At 57.3% G+C, this 23,144-nt stretch overlaps 2 protein-coding genes across 10 annotated transcripts in view; one reads left to right on the forward strand and one right to left on the reverse strand.

Annotated features, from left to right (window-relative positions):
* Positions 1–826: 826 nt before the first annotated feature.
* The window catches only part of LOC138061525 (uncharacterized), a 273,086-nt gene continuing 250,768 nt past the window's right edge, over positions 827–23,144 (reverse strand). For 2 of the 9 annotated variants that reach the window (XM_068912714.1, XM_068912713.1), the window contains exons 2-6: positions 6,962–7,095; positions 6,464–6,630; positions 5,893–6,016; positions 5,330–5,454; positions 827–4,271 (exon numbers count right to left, since the gene is read on the reverse strand). In XM_068912714.1, coding sequence (XP_068768815.1) covers positions 2,682–4,271; positions 5,330–5,454; positions 5,893–6,016; positions 6,464–6,630; positions 6,962–7,085 — 2,130 coding nt within the window. In that variant the 5' untranslated portion in view covers positions 7,086–7,095 and the 3' untranslated portion in view covers positions 827–2,681. The remainder of the gene's footprint in view (positions 4,272–5,329; positions 5,455–5,892; positions 6,017–6,463; positions 6,631–6,961; positions 7,096–23,144) is intronic. The other 7 variants (XM_068912716.1, XM_068912717.1, XM_068912715.1 and 4 more) reach the window with 6 other exon arrangements.
* LOC138061526 (matrix metalloproteinase-24-like) lies at positions 12,346–19,369 on the forward strand. The gene is made up of 3 exons (XM_068912722.1): positions 12,346–12,478; positions 13,742–13,890; positions 18,755–19,369. The coding sequence occupies exons 1-3, from the start codon at positions 12,359–12,361 to the stop codon at positions 18,927–18,929; spliced, it is 444 nt and encodes a 147-aa protein (XP_068768823.1). The 5' UTR covers positions 12,346–12,358; the 3' UTR covers positions 18,930–19,369.

The following is a 23,144-nucleotide window of genomic DNA, read 5'->3' on the forward strand; positions in this document are numbered from 1 at the left end:
CATGAGCCCGGGACTGCTCCCGCCCGAGAAAGAAACGCCGTGCCCAGCATTGCTCTGCCGCTGGGGAAGAAAGAACGGGGCACGCTGAGCACTCCTGCAACCGCCCTGCCTTCTTTGGGAGCACGCCGGGCACTGTGGCCCTGAGCAGCCGAGGGGCGGTGGCAGGCGAGCTGCTGCAGAAGACAGCGTCGCTGCCAGGCAGTGTGTGCGTGGAGTCGCTGGTGAGTGTGTTGTTAATGGGATGTGTGTGTGTGTGTGTGTGTGTGTGTGCGGGCTGGAAAGTGCCTGCCCTGCGGGAGCAGCAGCCCCATGCAGATGTCCCCCAGTGCCTGTGCCGTCTCCCATCGCGAGTGGCCTGGCCGCAGGGCTGCAGTGGGGCCAGAGCTGGGCCATGGGCACAACTCCGTGGCCCCGGTGGGGCTGGTGCCGGGCTGCCGCCTGCCCAGGAGCCCGAGGCCAGGAGGGCTCGGCGACACGATGGGGCCTTTCAGCTGCCCACACCGCCGGGCTGCCTCCATCGCCAGCTGCCAGCAGCTTTGGCAGAGCAGCGGGGACAGCGCTAGGAGGTCTCCTTCCCAGCCAGCATGCCCAACCCCAAGCATTTGCCTCAGCCGTCGCGGTCATCCGTGCGAGGGGAGGGCTAACATATGACCCCCCCTTCCTCACCACATCCCCACTGGCCCCACTGGCCCCGCCTGCCCCGTCACACCACAGCTCTGGGTTGGAGGAGCTGGCAGTTGCAAAGGGGCAGCCTCTTTCCATCAGTGCTAGTCGAGGGAATGTGAAAAGAAGAGTGAGGTGCATGTAGACACATTGATAGGCTTTTAAATGGGAAGTGTTTGCCCACCACCCACCAATGGGGGGTGGAGCCTTCCTCTCCTCTACAGCGGCTCCAATGTTTTATGAAATATGCATTCTATCTTCAATGTACAAATCGTTTTATTAGTAGGTTTGTGACCCTGCATGCCTTTTTTAAACAGACCATGTGTGAACATCCAGGAGTGAACAGGAGCGTGTGTGTACTGGCTGTTTCGCTCTTCAGAGATTTGGCCCACTCTTGCTGCCGAAAATGTGCTTCCGGAGAGAAAAAGATGAACGAGAGAGTGTTGGAATGTAATCTCCATATCTCATGGAATACTTCAGGGCAACCGGAGTTAGTTGTAGTAAGGAGCAGAAAGTTGAGGGTGTTTGGATAGGAGTTGGTGGTAGTTTCTCAGTAGGTGGTAGAGTTTTCAGGTGGTTTAAATCCATATTTATTTTCCCCAAAGCTGAAGGGCTGAGGATTCAGAGAACTGTTTGTGTAGTATTAAGCCTGAAAGAGTAAAGAGTTGTTTGTGTATTTATGGCTTTATCTTGCTATCTAAAGGCAAGATAATGGCATCTGGTTTTATTTTCCAAACCTTTCCTTGAGGACACTGACGACTTGTAGAGGACTGAAGGTGACAAAAAGAGAATTTTTCAGTGGACTGGTAAAATATCACTCCAGCTTTCGCTGGCAGAAGTGTATTTGGGAAGAACACGGATTCAAAAGAATGTCTGGAAACATTGTATATAGACTAGAAGTTTACTTGGAACATGGACAGGATTTGATGTGAAACAGTATAAAGACATAGTAGCACCGGTGTGGCCATGATGTCTAAGGACAGAGTAAGCAGAGGTACCGTCTTTTATTAGACCAACTAGTGTGGTTTGCAAAAGAGCCAAGCTTTCAGGCACGCAAACCAGCTTCTGGCCTGAAACAGACGTGGCAGTTTCAAAGGAGAACAGAAATTGAGAAAGTCCCGCAGGCTTTTGAGTAGATATCTATCAGCTAGGTCGCCTTTGAGAGAAAATGCAGCTGGTAAGTGTGAAGTTAGAGGGAATATGAATTTGGAAGAAAGCAGAAATGATAAGATACTTGTCATCTTGGAGAACGAGAAGGAACATTTCCTGGCATGTTTAAATTATTAGCTTAGATGTAGGCAGAGAAAGAGGTTACAGGCTGTGGGGCGTGGCCAGGGGGTAGTGTGGAAAGCGTGGGAGATCATACTGCGGCAAAAAAGCAGGATCTCCATGCTGTCTGCTGTCTTAAAAAGATATGAATTTTCATTCCTAGCTTTTTATCCTGTCTGGTTTCATCTTGTAAACCACCTACGGGTCATGGGAAGAGACTCTCCCTTTTGAAGAAGAGGGGCTAGTATTTGGGGAGGTAAGATGCAGTGATGCAGTGGTAGAGGTGTACTGGAAGAGAAGACACACCAGCGCCTCACAAAAGCGGGGAACACTCTGTTTATTATACTCAAACACGTGGTGGTCCCAGACATATGAAAAGTACAGCAGTCTTCCCTCCACACACACCGTATGGGCCTGAACCAAGCTCAGTAACACAGACGGGAAGGCAAGTGCTGGCAGTCCCCTCTCCTCCCGGAATACTCCTTGGTAGCCCGGGCCTTCCGAGTCCATGGGAAAAAATGCACTGTGGAGCCCTTCCCTCAGGTAGGCTGGTTGAAGAGAAACTCCTGCGCCTCCGCCTCTCTAGTAAGGCGCAAAGTCTCGTCAAACTGTTGGAGTAGTTGCTGCTGAACGTTGTGATGAACGGTAAGTCCCAGCAGCAGCAGCAGAATACCAGGACGTAAAAGCAGCCCTTGGAAGTAAACTATTCTCTGTGGGGTGACCATTTCTCTCAGTGCTCTTGCCGACTGTTAGTTCTCATCACTGCTGTCAGAAGAACTGGAGCCTGGAGCTGCACACCTCCTTAGGACACCCTCCACCAGCCGCCCAGCTAACGTCGTCTCTCCTGACTCCCATTGCTCCGGCTCGCCTGGCACAAGCCTTACACGCATGGGTCTCCGCCGGGCTCCTCTCTGGGAAGGGGGCTTTGGAGTCGCTGGAGGAACAGGCTGCCTGGAAAACTGCTGGCCCATGGTGGGCAAGGCGTCTTGCATGCTCCCTGGCCTCTGTTTCGGTAAGGTTTCCAACACAGATGTGCAAAGTCTTGATGTGGTTGCTGAGGGGTAATTCAAGGGCTTCTGAAAGCCTTCTGGTGGGCTCTGAGCATCTTGTTCAGAGCCTCCGAGGACAGACTGCAGGAGAGTACGTGACAGTTCCTCTTCAGATGGGCCTTCTGCCTCTGAAGGCATGACCATTCCCGGGAGGCTGATATGTGGGAGCTTTGTTCTTGGTTGACTCTTTCCTAGTTTTCTGGCAGGGATTTTCCTTCCTTCTGGCCTTCGCAAGTCCTGCCCCGGATAGCTCTCGTCCCAGTCTCTGGGGCTGGGCTGTTTTGCAACCCACCTCCCACAATTCCCTCCTAAAGCAATGGCACTCTCAGGTTGACTGCATTGATCTAATAGCGACTCCGCTAGCTCACTCTCCGTGGTGCTTTCTTCTGAACTGTCCTTTGGATGCATTTCTTTGTCTAACTTCTGCTGCTGCTGCTTCAGGGCTTCAAGAACATCATGGACAGCAATTTGAGCATACACTTTTAGTTCTGAATGGAGCTGCTGAACTTCAGAAATGGCATTTTGGACACTAGCCCTTGCAAGCGTGCTACTCTCTTGTGATCCAGCAGCAACTTTGTGGACCGGTCGTGACACAGGGGACTTTCTTTTCTTTGTAGCCTCTGGTGTCCTATGTTCAGCTGCTCTGGATGTTCCTTCTACTTCCTTTGTGGCCTGGCTTGAGAAAGGGGTGCAGGATGGCTGCAGTTGTCTCTCAGAAAGTGTCTCAAGGGGCAGCTTCAGGATTTCAGAAAATTTGCCCTGGAAGTGATGTTGAAACTGGGAAGCTACAAACGATTCCAAGGTGCACCCAACCCTCTCCACAGCATCTCTGGCAATTTTGTCAAGAGAAGCCAGAGGAGGTAATTCAGCTTCTCCCAGGCTGCTTTCTCCAGACGTGCCAGCTCGCATGGCTCCTGTGGCAGTGAGCTGCTCCCTCTGCCTGGCCCACAGCCCGCGCTCAGAGGCATCTGATGTGCTGCATACCAAATGCTTCCCAAAGGAATCGAGAACGGTTGCTACAATCTCTGAGGCCGCCCCTCCAATTTCCTGCTGGAGATCTGGAGCAGCTCTCTCAGAAGACTCTGCCCCTCTAGCCCTCCCAAAGAATGGTCCACTGATCGCCAAGGGAGCCCTCCTTAAAACGCAGACTGACTGATCCAGCTCTTTCACCCTCCCCAGCACTTCCTTGACCACGCTCTCAGCCACCTCTTCCAGCTCCTGCGCTTCTGTTACTGTAGTCCATAGCAGCATAGTCTGGACTTTATCAGGCGGGCCTTCATTTGCAGACCTCTGGAACAGAAACCAGGAGGAATTGATGAGTGAATGTGCTCCTTGACTTGGGCAGGTTTTCCTTCCCCTCCTCATGGCCTGCTAACTAGGTGGCTTTCAAGCAGTCAGGCTTGAAGAAGTGTAGTCTCAAAGCAGACACAGCCTGAGTCCAAGCAGAAAGAGGCCGTTCCTTAGAGAGCTGTCGGGGATGTGCAGAAGGAAAAGCTGTTGCTCAGGGGACACCACCTGGGATACAGGTGTTGGAGGTCTCGCGCAGCTAGCAGCCAACCGTCGCTGGCCTCTCTCAAAAGCGCTCACAGGAGGTTTTCTAAAGCAAGGGGTAGGTACTGCAGCCAGCCTGGCTCTGAGTGTGGTGAAAAAGAGGAATCCGGCCCTGAAGTGGGAGCTAGTGGCCCCTTGGGGACTGTTGACCATGGCCAGAGGACGTTCACTAGGCAACAGTGGGCCTCCTCAACAGCTGCTACTTCCACAGGACTCATGCTCTACACCGGCGGGAAGCAAGCAACACAAAGGACACAGGAGCAGGAGCAGGTTGAGTTATTGTACAGGACTGTGTGCTCTGGGCTCTTGTGCCATGGTTACTGTCTGCTCTCAGGACACTCCTGCCTTTTTTCTCAGGTTCCTTTGCAGCTCTGAGGCAGTACTGAGGGAGGCTGCCAGCCGCATGCAAAGTGGGGCATGAGTTGTAAGCCACGCACAGACCCAGGCAACGGCCTCAACTTGTCCTCCTCCCTCATTCACTCTTTCGGACCTTGACAGGTTGACTACTGAGCGAATGGCAACACGTTCACCAAGGAGAGAGGCCTGTGGCTGCCCCAGTCAAGCAGCTGCGCTTCTGGACACTCGGACGCTTGGGTGCTTTGCGAATAAAGCCCTCCTAGCAGAAAGCTGCAGGAGTGCAGCAAGCGTGTGGGCAGCGTGGGGAGTGATGGTGAGGCAGGAAAGGCTCAGGACAAAGAGAAGAAACTCAGCTGGACCCGGTTAACAGATACAGCTCAACCACGTCACAGCACGACAGCTGCTATCTTCTGAGACATAGCAGGAGGCTGCTGTCATACCTGCCAAAATCTTCTGCTCTCTTTCAGGTCAGCGTCGCTGTCTCCTTCGCAGGCTCCTGAAGAGAAGCATTTGCTTGTCTCAGGACAGAGACACAGCTCTCTTGAAGAATCCTCCCTACTGCTTTCTGCAACAAGAAACAAACAGCCATCCCTGAGTAACTTCCAAGCCTGTAGCGCTCCCTTGGCAAGGCGGTGTGGAAAGCAAAGCGAGACTTTGTCCCTAGGCTACAAAGACTTCCTGCGGAGAGTATGACTGACGCTCACCACTGGCTTAGAGACATTAGCCTGTGGAAACCTCCTCTGGCTGCTGCTTAACCTTGCTCCTCAACTCAGGTCAGCGCACAGCCTCCAGCCCTCCCCACTGCTTCCCCTCAGCTACTGTGACGGGAGGAGCCAGCAAAGCAGCCACAGCTCCGTCAGGCTACAGCTCCTCTCTTGGAGCCTCCTGCAAAGCATTTCTGAACTAGAGCAAAGGCGAGCCCTCAGAAGGAAGCAGAGCAGTGCCTGCAGTCCTGGCAGGCAACACAGAGCCTTAGGGCACTCTAGTCCAGGCTTGTACGCACCTTGCTTGTCAGTGTCTTGGGCCTCAAGCGGCGGCTCACTCCGGTTGCCTTCAGGACTCTCAAGTTCCTGATGAGCCGCCTCTTGCCAGCTTCGCAGCTTGCTGCTTGATAGACATTCTTCTTCCTACAGGAGGGAAGACATGCATTACAGAACAAGATTCAGCACACAACAGAAAGAGGCAGGAATTGTGATTCGGTGCCCACAGTTCGGCGGCGGCGGCATTAGCAGAGCGAATCCCCAGCCACGCAGGTGCACACTGGGACAGTTGGCTCCAAGACAAGCTGAAGGTTTTCCTGGGGACTGGTGTCAGTGGGAGGCGGAAATAGGAGCCCCACCGGTCAGGAAGGCCAGAGCCCTCCTCATTTTTCCAACACAAACCCTCCCAGCATGGCAACACCCCTCCCTGCTTCCTCAGGGCATTGCTCAGGACACGCCCTGACCATCCACCAGCAGTCACAAGCTGGCAGAGGCTGTGTGCGTGCCAGCACCCCCCCACCCCAGGAGTCCGCAGCGCCAACGCACTGCCACCTAGCAGGCGTGGCCACCCGCACCCACCCAGCGCCTACTCACAGGTCTCCCTTTGAGAGCTCTCCGAGTAGCATCTTCTTCCTCAGATGACAAGCTGTGCCATGTGGCTCGAACCATGACTTGCCAGCTCTCCCCGCAGAGCACTGAAGTACGCACAGCTCTTCTGGTCTTCTTCCCAACAGCTGAAGGCTCACTCGTCTCGGCAGCTCCTACCAAGGACAGGAAGTACAATTCCCGCCTGTGAATGGTCTCCGTGGCAAAGTGTGTTGGCCACAGGGCTAAGCAAGCCCTCTTTCCTGCTCGGAGGGCACACGTGCAAGAGCCCAGAACAACCGTTCAGAAGAGCGTCTGCCTGAACGAACGCCTCACAAAGGACGCAGCAGCTGTGACTTAGGTGCAGTTTTGTCACCAGCAAGCACAAGGCGCCTGTTCCACAGCTGAGAGCAAACACGCTGGCTCCTGTTGACATGACTGGAGAAATCTGCCTCTAGATGTGTGTTAGTCTCACGCGTTCCTTTCCAGTGCAGTCTCTTAGCTTACCTGAGCTCTTCTGGCTGCCTGGCTGTTTCTTCTTTCCCAGCTGCTGCTGTTCTCGCTCAGCCTGCTGCAGGAGGCCCTTCTCCTCTTCAAGAGCCTCAAGCTTCTCCATCCTCGGCGCAATCATGGCAAGAAACCTTCACAGACAAACACAGATGGCTCAAACACAGCACCTGCAGCTCTCTTGCCCAGACCATTTCCTCTTTTGCCACTGGCATCATCCTGCTGTGGGGGCCCCGCCTCAAGCGCCCCAAACACCTCCCAGCTGCCTTGGCCAAGCTCCACACACTCATGCTGCCACTCGAGGCACAGTCAGCATCTGCACCCGCTTGACTTAGGCAGCGTTTCCCAGAACACAAGGCTCCAGCCAGCACCACGCGGAAAGGCCACAGGCCCACTCCTGGAGCAAGGCTTACTTGTCTTGTCTCTTACCTGGCCCTCATCTCCCTCTCTCCATCTCTCAGGCTCTCTCTTTGCTCCCGCAGGAGCCACTCTCGGAGGCGAGCAATGTCCCTCCCTTCTGGCACTTTCGGGGCATCCTTTAATCTTGCCAGCTCTTGTTTCAGCATTTTCTGAAAGTTGACACCAGCTTTTAGCTCACCTTTGCCACAAAATGCTCTCACGCCCCTGCATGCTGAGGCTTCACGCGGGCCCACAGCAGCACTCTGCTTCAGCCACACAACCGAGGGAGAAGAGAAGGCCTTCCCTCAGCACCCTGGGAGTTCGGGGACGACCTTCCTGCCCGTCCCCACCCCCGCCCTAGCTCAGATCCGACCTGCGCAGTCGTTTCCATGCCACAAGGCCTGGCCCGCCAGCGCAACTCTCCCCGCTTCTTCAGGTCATGCCTTGCTGAGAGAAAAGAAGGAAAGCCCCAACCCTCTGCATCGTGAAGCATGCCTGGGAACCCCGAGCTCTACGTACTTGTTCTCGCCGGTACATTTTGTCAGCCTCGATCTTGAGAGTTGTCAGATACTGCCTGTATTCGTTGAACTCCCGCAGGTTGCAAACCACCTATGGAGAGAACACTTGTCATGCTAACTACGCAGCGTGCCTTCCCAGAAACAGGGCTAACCCAGCCGGAGCGGCTCCCCTGCTCACCCTGCCCTGCCCAGCAGCTGGGGGCTATGCTCCCACCCACCCGCGGGGGAGCAGTGCTCCTCGCTCCACTGCCACACCTCCCACCCATACTCCGTCAGCGCTGAGGCAACGTGGCACAGCCTTGGAAGAGCAGGCGTGGGAATTCCCGGAGCGGGCTTTGGGCTACTTCTGCCCCCAGGGAAATCAGCACGGCAGCCCCGCGCCCTCCACCCACAACAGGAGGGCTGCAGCAAGCGCTCTGGCAACCCCCCCGCCCCCAGTGGAAACTCTTCTTCTCTCCCTGATGGTCAACCTACTTTGCCATCCCTGGTGATGAAACCTCCTCTCTTCAGTCTCCGGAGGTTGTCTTTGCGGTTGTAGTAGGCTCGCAAATGTGGGTCATGCAGACTCCGGTACTCATTGCTCAAGAAGCGGCAGTATGGATCTCCCAGACTGAAATAACCACATGGCTGGTGAAGCTGCAAAAAGTATCGTCCACAGCATGAGCAGGGTACGAGAGATCAGGAAAGAGACAAGGACACTTGCGAGCTTCTTCAGCTCCTAAGGGTAGCGCTTTCAAGCCTCCGAGGTCGAGAGCATTGCCTCCAGAGCCTGTATTCACATCTCTGGCCCTGCCCAAAGCACACCATCCCCCGGACACCTTGCTGCCTGCTGCTCGCAGGCCACCAGCCGCACACTTGCACGGTGCCAGATGCCCGGCTGGCGTTGGCCATGCAAGCTCATGCACGGGCAGACACCAGGGCTGGGACACGCTCTCCCGACCTCTGGCCAGGAGCTGGCCCTGCTCTTTGCAACTCCTCCCTTCTCTCAGGGGCACGCACCCCAGAGCTGGCTTTGCCTGCCCAGCCCTGTCTCATTTAGAGGCCTGCAGCTCCCACTCTATAGCAGGTCACCACACTGATTTCTCTGAATGGCTCTTTCTTCTCCAGGCAGCTCAATGGATGCAGGCAAGGAGATGATGGAAAAGGAGAGCCTTTTCCTACCCCTTTCCACGCCTTTTACCTTTGCCCCCAGCTTGGCCCGGTAGAAGACAGGGTTGGCGCCAGGCAGCAAAGGCAGTTTGACCCCGAGCGGGATATCCAGCAGCTCAGGACCTCCTACTCCAAGTTGCTGTCTTCTGCGCCCAAGCTAGAAAGACAGAGACGCTCATGGGCATTCAGGCCACCATCTCAAGAGCCTTCTTGCACAGCACTTACCAAGTGCTCTTGGAGCACTTGGCACCTCCAGACAAAGAGGGTGCCAAGAGTGGCCTACTCCAAAGCAGCTCTCTGCTTCATCGCCTCCTTCCCTACAGCTCCCATGCCTGTAAACCGAACCCCTGCTGTCCTTCCACACCACCCCTCCTGCCTGCTGAGCTGGAATCCAGCATGGGCAGAGACAGGACTCCCTGAGAGTCTCCACTGGCCTCACCCCACGTCTATCCCTCTCCCTTCCCTCCGCACTGCCGTATGCCCCAGAGCAGCCCTGCGTGGTCACCAGCTCCCAAGCTGAACCCTCTCCATCCCCCCAGCACGCACCTCGCCCCTCTTCTCCCCTGCCCTCAGCAGTCCATCTATATTTCGGAGGCCAGCAGCAAGATAATGCTCCATGGCTCCTATCAAGAGTCCTGCTGCAGCTGCGACCCTCCGCTGGCACCTCTTGCTCCAGCGGCACCCAGCTCCGGTCGCCCAGGCCAGTCTCCCAGCGAGCAACACTACCACAACAAGTGCGCATTGTTGCATTGCCGCTTTCCCGCGCCACCGCCCTGCTGCTGCCAGGCCACGCCGGCGCCTGCCTGCAGCCCTGGCCTGCCCTTGGCTTGCCGGAGAGCTCAACACCAAGAACGACCGAGCCCTTGACAAGTCCATGCCAGGCCTGAGCTCTTGGCCTTTCCTAAGCACCAAGCACAGCACCTAAGCCTGTAAATCAGTAGTCACAGACATGTCTAGGGAGGGCTGCCAACCAGGACGCTGCTCTGCTCACTCGGTACTGCCCCACGCCTCCCCCTGCCCACAGTGCCCTTTTCCTGGAGAGGATCAGCAAGGTCAAGGCAGGGCCCCAGGCTTCCCCACAAGGCACACGGAGGCCCTGGGCTGCCCTGAAAGACCCGTGGGGACATCTCGGTGCCCCAAAAGACACACAGAGCCCTCTGGATGATACTGAAAGGCAAATGGGAGAGGTGAGGGAAAAGACTTCATGACAAATGGAGGTCTTTGGGGCTCCTGAAAAGGTGAAGAGATGGCTTTGCGGGCCATCAAAGGGCACACAGAAGGCTCTGGGCTGTCCCCAAAGGCAAACAGGCAGGTCCTGACGCCACCAGAGGCTAAGCAGAGGGCTCTGGGTTACAGTGGAGGCCACGTGTACCAGAGTCATGCGGCTCTAGGGACGTGAGCTTTCACTGTACTGGCAGTGCTGCTCTTTACCTCCAGAAGGTCTCTCTGCCCATGGCTGGGGTTTCTCCTGAGAGCAGGGAGAGCCCCGATCCTGTCCCTCAGTGGTCATCACCTGCTCCCAGTGTGCCGGGACCCCAATCAGCAGGGCAGGCTCACAGGTCACGCTCCTTCCACGCCAATGTGGCACTCACTGCTGCCCTACCTGCCTGTGGCTGGCTCAGCAAGGGCTTTCAGAGGCACCCACCGCACGGACACGGGGTGCTGGTGAACGGGAAGGTCTGACAAAGTGGCAGTGTGTGCGTGGGAGGAGGATTTCTCTAGCAAGGCAGCGAGTCGAAATGGCAGCCAGAGCTGTTCCCTTTCAGAGTTCTCCCTGGGACAAAACCACAGGCACGGGAGGAAGGGGGAGCTCCAGCTGGCTTGGCTCTGCAAAGAGCTTGCGCCCAGCTTCTGCAGGCAGGGCACAGAGGCTGTCCTGAGCACAGCCACCGCCTCAGCCGCACGCTAGCTGAGCTGCTGTCAGCTTGAGTCAGGAGGCAAAGGGCTGGCCCTGCCTGGGCACGCAGCACAGCAGGTTCAAAAAGCTGCTTTGGGTGAGGGCGCACTCCCTGCCCACCTGCAGGAGAACCCAACGCCCCCCATCTGGCAGCACCGCTGCCCCGACACCGTCTCTCCGGGGGGACGGCAGCCCGCTCCAGCCTGACGTTTCCCAGCCACGGCTACACCGTCTGCGGGCCAACTCCTCCAGCTCCAAACACCCCCCGCCGCTGACGGCTGCTGCATGAGTCGGATTTGTCTAGCAAGCTGCCCCTTGTGCCAGGCGGGCTATGGGCACTGCGCTAAAAGACTCACTTGCTAAGGGAGATTCATTCCAGCTCCTACGCTGAGGATGGTAAAGCCTATGACAGACAGAGCAAGAGATTTCCCTGGTTTTGTAGCGTGTGTCGCCCTCCCCCCAAGCCAGCTCAGGATCAAAGTTCTTTAATGAACCCGGTGTGAAAGTGTAGGTTGGCTACTGCTCTTCTGGGCCCTGTGCTCCCCTCCCCACTCAAGGGGCCGGGCCAGGCCCCTGCCATCCACAGCTTCCCCTGCCTTCCCACTGTCACCGCAGGGGCCATTTGTTGTGCCCTCCCCCTCCCAACTCTGGCCAAAGTGAAGGGAGGCCCTTGGGTCTCTCGGAGGCAGCAGAGAAATCCGGCTCTCCACCTGCGTACGCATCTCCAAACGGCCTGCCCGCTGCTTGCACACCTGGGAGGCCTTCAGGGCAGGGCTGCTGCTGCCCACGGGACTGCTGGCCCCACTTTTACCGCAGCCCCAGGCTGCTGGCAGAACTACGGCCTCCTGCCCCCGGGGTGCCTACACGCGGGTGTGTTTGCTGAAGGTCTCCAAGGCCGCAGCAAAAGCAAAGGGCACCGCGGGGCGGCCCTAGCCCCCCGCTCGCTGGGAGGCCGTCGAGCCCCGGGGCCTCTCAAGAAGGGGCGCGACGCAGCCCGAGACGAGAGGCCGGAGCAGACAGCCTCGCGCGGCCCCGCCCCTCCGCCGGCGCTGCCCAAAGGCCGGGCGGCTGCGCGCTCCTGCGCTTCCGCAGCCAGAGGCGGGCGTGGGGGAACCGGAGCGACGGCGCGGAGCCCCGCCGGCCGGGGAGGCGCCCCCCGCCCCCGCGGCCTCGGGCCTCTGCCGCGTCCCGCCGGGCCCTCCCGGGCCAGGGCCCTGCCGCCGCCCGGCCTGTCCCCGCGCAGCCTCCGCGGCCTCCGGGCCGCCAGGGGGCGGCGACAGCCCGCGAGGCGGCGGCGGCGGGCGGCTGGCAGCCAGCCGGCCCCGCGCCCGCCGGCCCCGCCGAGGAAGAGGCGGTGCCGCGCCGCCGCCCGCCCCTTCCGGCCTGCCCGCGCCGCCGCAGCCCGCGCCGCCGGGCCGGAGCCCCGCCGCTGCCATGGCGCCGAGCTGGGGCCGGGGCCGGGGCCCCCGGGGCCGGGCCGCGGCGGGCTCCCTGCTGGCGCTGCTCTGCGGCCTGCTCGGCGCCGCCGTCGCCACCGACACCAGCACCGGCCAGGTGGGGCCCGGGGCTCGGGGTTGGGGCCCGGGCTGCGGCGGCTGCGCAGGGCCGGGGGCTGCGCGGCGGGGCGCCGAGGGCAGCGGGGCCGCGGCGGGCCGGGGGCGAGGCCGGGGGTGCCCTAGGCGGGAGCGAGGTGGCCAGCGGCGGGAGCGGAGCGGGGCGGGGAGCTGGGCCGGGGGTCCTGGCGGGGCCAGCGGGCCGAGTGCGGCCAGCAGGCCCTGGCTGCGCTGGCGGCGGCGCCCTGGCTGCCCTGTGCCTGCTGCCCGCCGTGCCCTGTGCCGGGGCACTGCTGCTCTGCCAAAAGCCTTCCCGGCGTCTCCTGCAGGCTCTTGTCTCGCTGCTGCTGCCTGAGGACCTCCCGCTTCTCCGTGGCCAAGGTGCCAGTTTAGTTTTCTGCTGCTGAACTGGCCTCAGCTCTGCGGTGCCACTTGTGTCACTTGCAGCTCCTCTGCCTGTGCATTCACCTCTTTCCATGTGTCTAAGCTGGGAAGCGGCTTGGGAAGACCGTCTTGCCTCTTGTGTTTGTGGCGGCAGCGCCTGTCGAAGCTGGTCTGGTTAGCTTGCTCTTTCACTGCGGCTTAACCAGGTCAGCTGCTTTGGCTCAGACTTCTTGTGGTCCCTCCGTTCCAGTAGCCTGTGTTTGGCAGAGGCCGACCTCAGATGCCAAGGCAACGGTAGAAAACGTCCAGTGTCCCAGCAGTTTTGCAGCGTGGCTTTTTCTTGAGCCTTTGGTGATGCCTGGCACATCTTCCGCCTCCCCCCTCCCCCCCAGCATGAATTTCTGTGCTTACTTTTTGAACCCGTGTAACTTGTCTTTGGCGTCCACAGCTCTGATCCTGTGCTGCGCTTTCTTTCTCACCCTCCTGAAGCAAGGGCTTCCTCCTTTGTGGGCCCCTCTCCCTACAGGCTCTCTGCGGCTTTCGTGCCGCCAGGCTAAGTAAGAAGTATTGAACAGGAGGCTTGCGTTCTGCAACGGCCGAGACCTGGCTGTGGAGTACAGGGCAGAGGCTGGGCATAGTAGGCAGTCTTTGCTGGCTTTGGCCAGGCCTGTGAAGCTGTCTTCCCGTCCAGGCGGGAGCTCTGAACCTGGCTCTTTAGTCCTTGCCTGCTACCAGATGGTGTTGCCAAACGGAACAAAAAAAGAGAGGCTGTTGACTTTCTTTAGCTGGTTAGTCCCTTCTTGTTGGGAAGAAATGTTCTTGTCTGTAGATGTTACAAGTGACTGTGCAGCTTCTTATGCTCTGCTTCTTTGTTTTTCAGGGTTGGTTGAACGCGTATGGCTGTTTGCTTCCACCTGACAGCCGATTGCCTGCCTTGCAGTTGGGCAAAGCTATGCAGTCTGCAGTTGCCACTGTGCAGCAGTTTTACGGGATCCCAGTAACAGGAGTTTTGGATCCAACAACCATTGAGTAAGATGAACGTAGGCTATGTTTGTCTTGTCCTCTCCAGATCCCTTCCAATAGGAATCGCCTGGGTTCTTATTGCTGGTGGCACCAAATCCTCAAAGGTGCTTAATACGACTAGCTCAGGCAGTCACAGAAGACCTGAAGACTGTGAAGCGGCCTAACCAAAGCACGTGGGGAAAATCCAGCTTCATCTTATTACACAGAATCACAGAATGGTTCAGGTTGGAAGGGGCCTCTGGAGATCATCTAGTCCGACCTCCCTGCTCAAGCAGGGTCCTCTAGAGCACATTTCCCAGGGTCACATCCAGACGGGTTTTGAGTATCTGCAGCGAAGGAGACTCCAGCACCTCTCTGGGCAACCTGTTCCAGTGCTCTGTCACCCTCACAGTCAAGAAGTTTTTTCTCAGGTTTAGGTGGAACTTCCTGTGGTTCAGTTTGTGCCCATTGCCTCTTGTCCTGTCACCGGGCACCACGGAGAAGAGACTGGCCTCATCTTGTCGACATCCCCCCCCCTCCAGATACTTGTACACACTGATGAGATCGCCTCTCAGTCTTCTCTTCTCCAGATTGAACAGGCCCAGCTCTTGCAGCCTTTCTTCAGAGGAGACATGCTCCAGTCCCCTCATCATCTTTGGAGCCCTCCGCTGGACTCTCTCCAGTAGTGCCATGTCTCTCTTGTCCTGGGGAGCCCACAATTGGACACAGTACTCCAGGTGAGGCCTCCCCAGGGCTGAGGAGAGGGGCAGGATCACCTCCCTCCACCTGCTGGCAACACTCTGCCTAATGCACCCCAGGATACCTTTGGCCTTCTTGGCCACAAGGCCACATTGCTGCCTCATGCTTAACTTGTTGTCCACCAGCACTCCCAGGTCCTTCTGTGCAGAGCTGCTTTCCAGCAGCTCAGCCCCCAGCCTGTACTGGTGCCTGGGGTTATTCCTCCCTAGGTGCAGGACCTTGCACTTGCCTTTGTTGAACTTCAGGAGGTTCCTCTCCGCCCAGCTCTCCAGCCTCTCCAGCTCCCTCTCAATGGCAGCACAGCCTTGTGGTGTGTCAGCCCCTCCCCCCAGTTTAGGATCATCAGCTAACTTGCTGAGAGTGCACTCTGTCCCTTCCTCCAGGTCACTGATGAATACATTGAACAAGACTGGACCCAGGACTGATCCCTGGGGGACACCACTAGCCACAGGCCTCCAACTTGACTCTGCACCACTGAGCACAACCCTCTGAACTCTGCCATCCAGCCAGTTCTCAAGCCACCTCACTGTCCACTCATCTAACGCACACTTCCTGAGTTTACCTAGGAGGATGTGATGGGAGACAGTGTCCAAAGCCTTGCTGAAGTCCAGGCAGACAACATCCACTGCTCTACCCTCATCCACACAGCCAGTCAGTCCATCCGAGAAGGCTCTCAGGTTGGTCAAGCACGATTCCCCTTTGGTGAATCCATGCTGACTACTCCTGATCACTTTCTTGTCCTCCAGATGCTTAGTGAGGACCTCCAGGAGGAGCTGTTCCATCAGCTTTCCCGGGATGGAGGGGAGGCTGACAGGCCTGTAGTTTCCTGGCTCCTCCTTCTTGCCCTTTTGGAAGACTGGCGTGACATTGGCTTTCTTCCAGGCCTCAGGCACCTCTCCTGATCTCCAGGACCTTTCCAAGAGGATGGAGAGTGGCCTAGCGATAACATCCGCCAGCTCCCTCAGCACTCGTGGGTGCAGCCCATCAGGGCCCATGGATTTATGGATGTCAAAAGATTGGACAAAAGATCTCGAACCCGATCCTCCTCCACCAAGGGAGAGTCTTCCTTTCTCCAGCCTTCCTCTCTTGTCCCCAGGGTCTGGAATTGCTGAGGGCTGGCCTTAGCAGTGAAGACTGAAGCAAAGGCAGCATTCAGTAACTCTGCCCTCTCTATATCCTTTGTTACCAGGGCACTCGCCCCATTCAGCAGTGGGCCCACATTTTCCCTAGTCTTCCTTTTGCATCCTGACTTGAGCGGTGTTTTACTGAGTACAGTGTCACTATAGCACTCCCCTTCCCGCATCTTGCCTAGTTTAAAGCCCTCCTTACCAGGCTGGCCAACCTGTTGGCAAAGAGACACGTGTGCCCCGCTTAGTGAGGTGGATCCCATCGCTCTTCATCAGCTGTTGATCTTCAAACAGGGTTCCATGGCCATAGAAACCAAAGCCCTGTTGCCAACACCAGCAGCGCAGCCAGTTGTTAACTTGGAAAGCTCATCTACTCCTCCTCCCGTCCTTCCCCCTCACAGGCAGGATTGAGGAGAAAACGACCTGGGCTCCCACACCCTTCACCACCATCCCCAGAGCTCTGGAGTCCTGTGTGATGGTTTCCAATTTGCCTTTCGTGTTGTTAGCGCCCACATGGAAGAGCAGCAGAGGGTAGTAGTCTGATGCATGGACAAGCCTTGGCAGTCTTTCCATGACATCTCTTCTTCGAGCCCCTGGCAGGCAGCAAACCTCTCTGGACAAGAGGTCAGGTCGGCAGATAGGTGCCTCTGTCACCTGCAGCAGGGAGTCACCCGCAACAGTCACTCGCTGCTTCTTCCAGGTGTTCCCGCATGGCACGGGGTCTGTCAGGCCAGTTGCTTCCCTTGAAGCTGTGCCCAGCTCCTCCTCAGCTTGGAGGGCGCTAAACTTGTTCCTCAAAGGAACAAAGTCTTGAGGAGGAGTAAGAGCCTTTCTCCTTCTATGAGATATAACTGATCAACCACAGCACACCTTGCACAAGAGAGCTGTCTGTCAGCGCTAGGCACTCCCTGGAGCCTGACACCTGTGGAGCAGCACCTGCTGTGAGAAGGTCTGTCTGGGTTGAAGCTTCAGACACTGGGGATGCAGCAACTGCCACAGCCACTGGGGAATGTGCTCTGAACTCTCCTGCAAGCCAAGGGCAGGCGAGGGCTGCAGGCAGGCCCTGGGATGGCCTGGCACCAGCTGGACAGTGGCACGGGAAAGTGGCAATGCAGTTCTTGTAGTGCCGCTCGCTGGGAGACCGGCGGGCATGACCGGAGCCTGGTGGCACAGGAGGGAGAAGTGCCAGCGGAGGGTCGCTGCAGGAAGGCTCTTGAAAGGAGTCCTGGAGCGTTTGTCACACCACTGGTCTCTGCCCGTGCCTGTGCTTGCCATGGCCACTGCCAGCCTGACTTCTGGCACCGTGCAAGGGCACAGCTGGTGCCCTGCGTGCAGCAGGTGGCAAGGCATGCGGAGGCCAGGGAAGGTGTCCTCTGGGGAGAGTGAAAACTTCTCCTGCTTTCCTTCTTTGTATATTTACAAATGCTGGGCCTTCTGTGCTAGGGAAATGTGCAAAGTGTCTTCTTTGCTTCAGGTGCCAATACCTTCTTCCCCAACAGAGGTACTGCCTGGAGGCAGTGTTACTCCAGGCGTCCCTCAGGACTGGCTGCCCCTGAGGACACTGTGTACAGTGGCCTGGAGGTTGGCTGAGTATGAACCGTGAGGCTTGAACTCTTCACTTGGAAGGTTCAGCCCAAAGCCGGAATTGCTGGTGTGGAGGTTTCTGGCATTTCTTCCTGGTTGCGTAGGATGATGACTTTTGGGGCAGAGGGTGGGGGTGGGCTGTCTTTTGTTTCCCGCCCCCAGCCCTGCAGGGCTCCTTCCACCTGCAACACTGGCTGCAGGAACGGACAAGTCCATTTCAGTGGAGGAACGGCACGTCTTCTGAAATGCCTCCGTAAATAGCTCCTCACTTCCACACAGCATCAGTAGATAACTGCAAGGCTGACGCTGTAGAGCCTGGGCTGTTTCTCGAATGAGGGGTCTCTAGAGTAGAGAAAGCTTTCCTTAGGGCAAAATTGAGAGCCAAGCTGTGTGCTGAGCCAGGAAGAAGTCTAAACCTCGGAGGTTTGAAAGCACTACTGTGTGAGCATATGAGATGCCTTGCCCTGCATGGACCAGCAGCTTTCCAGAGAGCCCGTCCCTGCAGCGGCTCCAAAGCCCCCTTCCCAGAGAGGAGCCCGGCGGAGACGCATGCATGTAAAGCTTGTGGCGGGCAGCTGGGGCAAGGCGAGTGGTGAGGGAGGTGTGTGACTCGAGGCTCCAGTTGTTCTTCTGAGACGGGTGCTGAGAAGTAGCAGCCAGCAAGAGGAGGGAAGGAGATTGCTCAGACTCTTGAACAATCTGTGGGGAGAAGAACATGAAGGGAAGCACATGGCAGAGGGCTGTGCTCCCCCTCACTCCAGCTGCCTTTGGTGGGCAAGGGCAAGGGCAGCGTCTGGTGCCCGTGCCCTGTCCCACCATGGCCCCCTCTCAGCCGCAGGGCTTGCTGATGGTGCTGATGGTGTGGGTCAGCAGAGAACAGCAGAGATGTGAGTGCTTGGGCAGCTGTGGGGAAGCTGTTAGCAGCTGTTTACATGCCTACAGCACTGCTGGGCCTTGCTGTCTTGGCAGAAAGCCACAGGCACCATGGCAAGGCCGTTGCCCAGCAGGGCAACTAAAGGGTGCCCCCAAAGTGCCAGAAGGGAGGGACATTGCTCACCTCCGAGAGTGGCTCCTGCGGGAGCAAAGCGAGAGGCTGAGAGATGGAGAGAGGGAGATGAGGGCCAGGTAAGAGACAAGACAAGTAAGCCTTGCTCCAGGAGTGGGCCTGTGGCCTTTCCGCGTGGTGCTGGCTGGAGCCTTGTGTTCCGGGAAACGCTGCCTAAGTCAAGCGGGTGCAGATGCTGACTGTGCCTCGAGTGGCAGCATGAGTGTGTGGAGCTTGGCTAAGGCAGCTGGGAGGTGTTTGGGGCGCTTGAGGCGAGGCCCCCCACAGCAGGATGATGCCAGTGGCAAAAGAGGAAATGGTCTGGGCAAGAGAGCTGCAGGTGCTGTGTTTGAGCCATCTGTGTTTGTCTGTGAAGGTTTCTTGCCATGATTGCGCCGAGGATGGAGAAGCTTGAGGCTCTTGAAGAGGAGAAGGGCTTCCTGCAGCAGGCTGAGCGAGAACAGCAGCAGCTGGGAAAGAAGAAACAGCCAGGCAGCCAGAAGAACAGCTCAAGTCAGCTAAGAGACTGCGTGAGACTAACACACATCTAGAGGCAGATTTCTCCAGTCATGTCAACAGGAGCCAGCGTGTTTGCTCTCAGCTGTGGAACAGGCGCCTTGTGCTTGCTGGTGACAAAACTGCACCTAAGTCACAGCTGCTGCGTCCTTTGTGAGGCGTTCGTTCAGGCAGACGCTCTTCTGAACGGTTGTTCTGGGCTCTTGCACGTGTGCCTTCCGAGCAGGAAAGAGGGCTTGCTTAGCCCTGTGGCCAACACACTTTGCCACGGAGACCATTCACAGGCGGGAATTGTACTTCCTGTCCTTGGTAGGAGCTGCCGAGACGAGTGAGCCTTCAGCTGTTGGGAAGAAGACCAGAAGAGCTGTGCGTACTTCAGTGCTCTGCGGGGAGAGCGGGCAGGTCATGGCTCGAGCCACATGGCACAGCTTGTCATCTGAGGAAGAAGATGCTACTCGGAGAGCTCTCAAAGGGAGACCTGTGAGTAGGCGCTGGGTGGGTGCGGGTGGCCACGCCTGCTAGGTGGCAGTGCGTTGGCGCTGCGGACTCCTGGGGTGGGGGGGTGCTGACACGCACACAGCCTCTCTCAGCTTGTGACTGCTGGTGGATGGTCAGGGCGTGTCCTGAGCAATGCCCTGAGGAAGCAGGGAGGGGTGTTGCCATGCTGGGAGGGTCTGTGTTGGAAAAACGAGGAGGGCTCTGGCCTTCCTGACCGGTGGGGCTCCTATTTCCGCCTCCCACTGACACCAGTCCCCAGGAAAACCTTCAGCTTGTCTTGGAGCCAACTGTCCCAGTGTGCACCTGCGTGGCTGGGGATTCGCTCTGCTAATGCCGCCGCCGCCGAACTGTGGGCACCGAATCACAATTCCTGCCTCTTTCTGTTGTGTGCTGAATCTTGTTCTGTAATGCATGTCTTCCCTCCTGTAGGAAGAAGAATGTCTATCAAGCAGCAAGCTGCGAAGCTGGCAAGAGGCGGCTCATCAGGAACTTGAGAGTCCGGAAGGCAACCGGAGTGAGCCGCCGCTTGAGGCCCAAGACACTGACAAGCAAGGTGCGTACAAGCCTGGACTAGAGTGCCCTAAGGCTCTGTGTTGCCTGCCAGGACTGCAGGCACTGCTCTGGCTTCCTTCTGAGGGCTCGCCTTTGCTCTAGTTCAGAAATGCTTTGCAGGAGGCTCCAAGAGAGGAGCTGTAGCCTGACGGAGCTGTGGCTGCTTTGCTGGCTCCTCCCGTCACAGTAGCTGAGGGGAAGCAGTGGGGAGGGCTGGAGGCTGTGCGCTGACCTGAGTTGAGGAGCAAGGTTAAGCAGCAGCCAGAGGAGGTTTCCACAGGCTAATGTCTCTAAGCCAGTGGTGAGCGTCAGTCATACTCTCCGCAGGAAGTCTTTGTAGCCTAGGGACAAAGTCTCGCTTTGCTTTCCACACCGCCTTGCCAAGGGAGCGCTACAGGCTTGGAAGTTACTCAGGGATGGCTGTTTGTTTCTTGCTGCAGAAAGCAGTAGGGAGGATTCTTCGAGAGAGCTGTGTCTCTGTCCTGAGACAAGCAAATGCTTCTCTTCAGGAGCCTGCGAAGGAGACAGCGACGCTGACCTGAAAGAGAGCAGAAGATTTTGGCAGGTATGACAGCAGCCTCCTGCTATGTCTCAGAAGATAGCAGCTGTCGTGCTGTGACGTGGTTGAGCTGTATCTGTTAACCGGGTCCAGCTGAGTTTCTTCTCTTTGTCCTGAGCCTTTCCTGCCTCACCATCACTCTCCACGCTGCCCACACGCTTGCTGCACTCCTGCAGCTTTCTGCTAGGAGGGCTTTATTCGCAAAGCACCCAAGCGTCTGAGTGTCCAGAAGCGCAGCTGCTTGACTGGGGCAGCCACAGGCCTCTCTCCTTGGTGAGCATGTGGCCATTTGTGGGTTAGTTTCTTCCTGGAGGAGCTCCAAGAGTAGCTTAGAGAAGAGCGTGCTTGTTGCCCAGTTGGCCTCAGCGGGGCTCATGACGTGCTGCCTGGCTCCGTCCCTTGGAAGAGCCTCTCGGAAAGCATTGAAGAAGGTGGTGGGGAGACATCCCGAGAGTCAAGGATGAGCCTTCTGTTGTCTTGACAGGCAACCTGTCAAGGTCCGAAAGAGTGACCGAGGGAGGAGGACAAGTTGAGGCCGTTGCCTGGGTCTGTGCGTGGCTTACAACTCACGCCCCACTTTGCATGCGGCTGGCAGCCTCCCTCAGTACTGCCTCAGAGCTGCAAAGGAACCTGGGAAAATTCAGAGCCCAGCTGTGTGCTGAGCCAGGAAGAAGTCTAACGCTTGGAGGCTTGAAAGCACTACCGTGTGTGCTGAAGAAGCTTGTGGAAGCGTCTTTGTCTCTTTCCTCCTCCCTCCTACCCTGCTCATGCTGTGGGCGATCTGTTTTACAGCTTCACCAGCCAGCTGGTGAGGTGACTTGGCGAGATGCACATTGTCCCTTCCTGAGCACCGAGTGCAACAGTCGGCGTGACCCGCATTTGCAGGCCTCTTCCAGCTGCAAAGACAACCTCCGGAGACTAAAGAGAGGAGGCGATGGCGAAGTAGCTGGGCCATCGGGGTGAGAAAACCTGAGTTTCCACCAGGTGGCTCGCGCAGAGTGCTAGCTGCAGCTGCCTCAGCACGCAGGTGCGGGAGAGCAATTTGTGGCAAAGACAGACAACCTAAAACGTGGTGTCAGCTTTCAGAAAAGGCTTGGGCCACAGGTGGCAAAAGGAAAGGATGGCCCTGAACTGCCAGGGCAGTTGAAGAACTGCAGAGCTCTTGAAGAAGACAAAGCCCTGCCCCAGCAGGCGGAGTGAGAGCAGGTGTGCCTGGCACTCTTAGGGGGCTCTTGGCCTCCCATACTTAGCCTGAGTCCATTAGCTGCACTACATGTCTCCATGGTCCCTGTGGCTGCTTTCTCATGTGGTGAGCAGCGAAACACGGAGCATTCCTGAGCCGGATTGTGCCAGCGCTCAGCTGTTCATGGGTTAGTTTCCTCCTGCAGGAGCTCCAAGGTTAGCTTAGAGGCAAGCCTGCTGCTGCCCGCTTGTCATTAGCGGGGCGTGTTAAGTGCTGCCCAGCTCCATCCTGCGGAACAGCTTCTCAGAAAGTATGGCAAGAGCTGAGCGCTCGAGGAACAAAGATTTCTTGTCTTCCTGCTCACAGAACTAGCATTCTTCACATCAGCGCTGGAAAAGGTGCAAAGGAGCCGGAGATGACAGGGAGGGGTGTCATGAGAGCAGGCAGCACGCATGGCAGAAGAGTCCAGAGCAAAGAGACCTGTCCAATATCTTAGCCTCCTCCACCTCCTCTCTCCGTTTTGTTCCCCCTTCACTCATCGTTCCCTCGTGGTTTCTGGCCCCGAAGTCTTTCAATGCACGAGTACCTAATGAAGTCCGGAGTGCGCTGCTAGGGAGCCCACTAACAGAAGGCCATGAGGGTAAGCAACTCTATCGTGTCTTTCTTCTGCCAAGAGCCGTTATTGATTCCTTTGGGAAGCATTTGGTATGCAGCACATGAGACGGCGCTGAGCCGCAGGCTGTGGGCCAGGCGGAGGGAGCAGTTCCCTGCCAGAGGAGCCACGCGAGCTGGCAGCGTGGCGGGAGAAAGCAGCCTGAGGGAAGCTGAATTCCCAGGGTTGGACGGAGCGTGTTGTCGGGCTTGTCTTGACAAAGTTGCCAAAGATGCTGTTGAGAGGGTTGGATGCACCTTGGACGAAGTTGCAGCTTCTTGGATTGAACAGAATTGCTTTTCTGAAATGCTGCAGGTGCCCCTTGAGACAACTGCAGGCATGCCAGACACCTTTGTCAAGCCAGGCGTTCAGCATGGGAACTCTGGGCACCAGAAGCCACAAGGTTGCCCTCATTGCACCCATGCCACAACGTTGCTGCTGGATCCCGAGAGGGTAGCATGCATGCAAGCAAGGGGTAGCATCCCAAATGCCATTTCCAGAGTTCAGCAGCTCCATTCAGGACTGTGTGGGTATGCTGCAATTGTTGTCAGCGATAGTCGTGGAACGCCGAAGAAGCTTGAAGAAGAAAGGCATGCAGAGGCAAGCTCCTTGAAGAAGCCTTCACAAGAAAGCACTGTGGCGAGTGGGCCAGTGGATTTCCTCTTAAATCAGCACGGTCAACGTCAGAGCGCCGTTGCTTGAGGAGGGAATTGAGGGAGGTGGGACACAAAAGAGCCCAGGCGCAGAGGTGGGAAGGAGATCTCTCCGGGGCAGGACTTGCGAAGGCCAGAAGGAAGGAAAATTCC

The sequence above is a fragment of the Struthio camelus genome, chromosome 18 (assembly GCF_040807025.1).
Source record: "Struthio camelus isolate bStrCam1 chromosome 18, bStrCam1.hap1, whole genome shotgun sequence".
In the NCBI taxonomy this organism is placed as follows: Eukaryota; Metazoa; Chordata; class Aves; order Struthioniformes; family Struthionidae; genus Struthio; species Struthio camelus.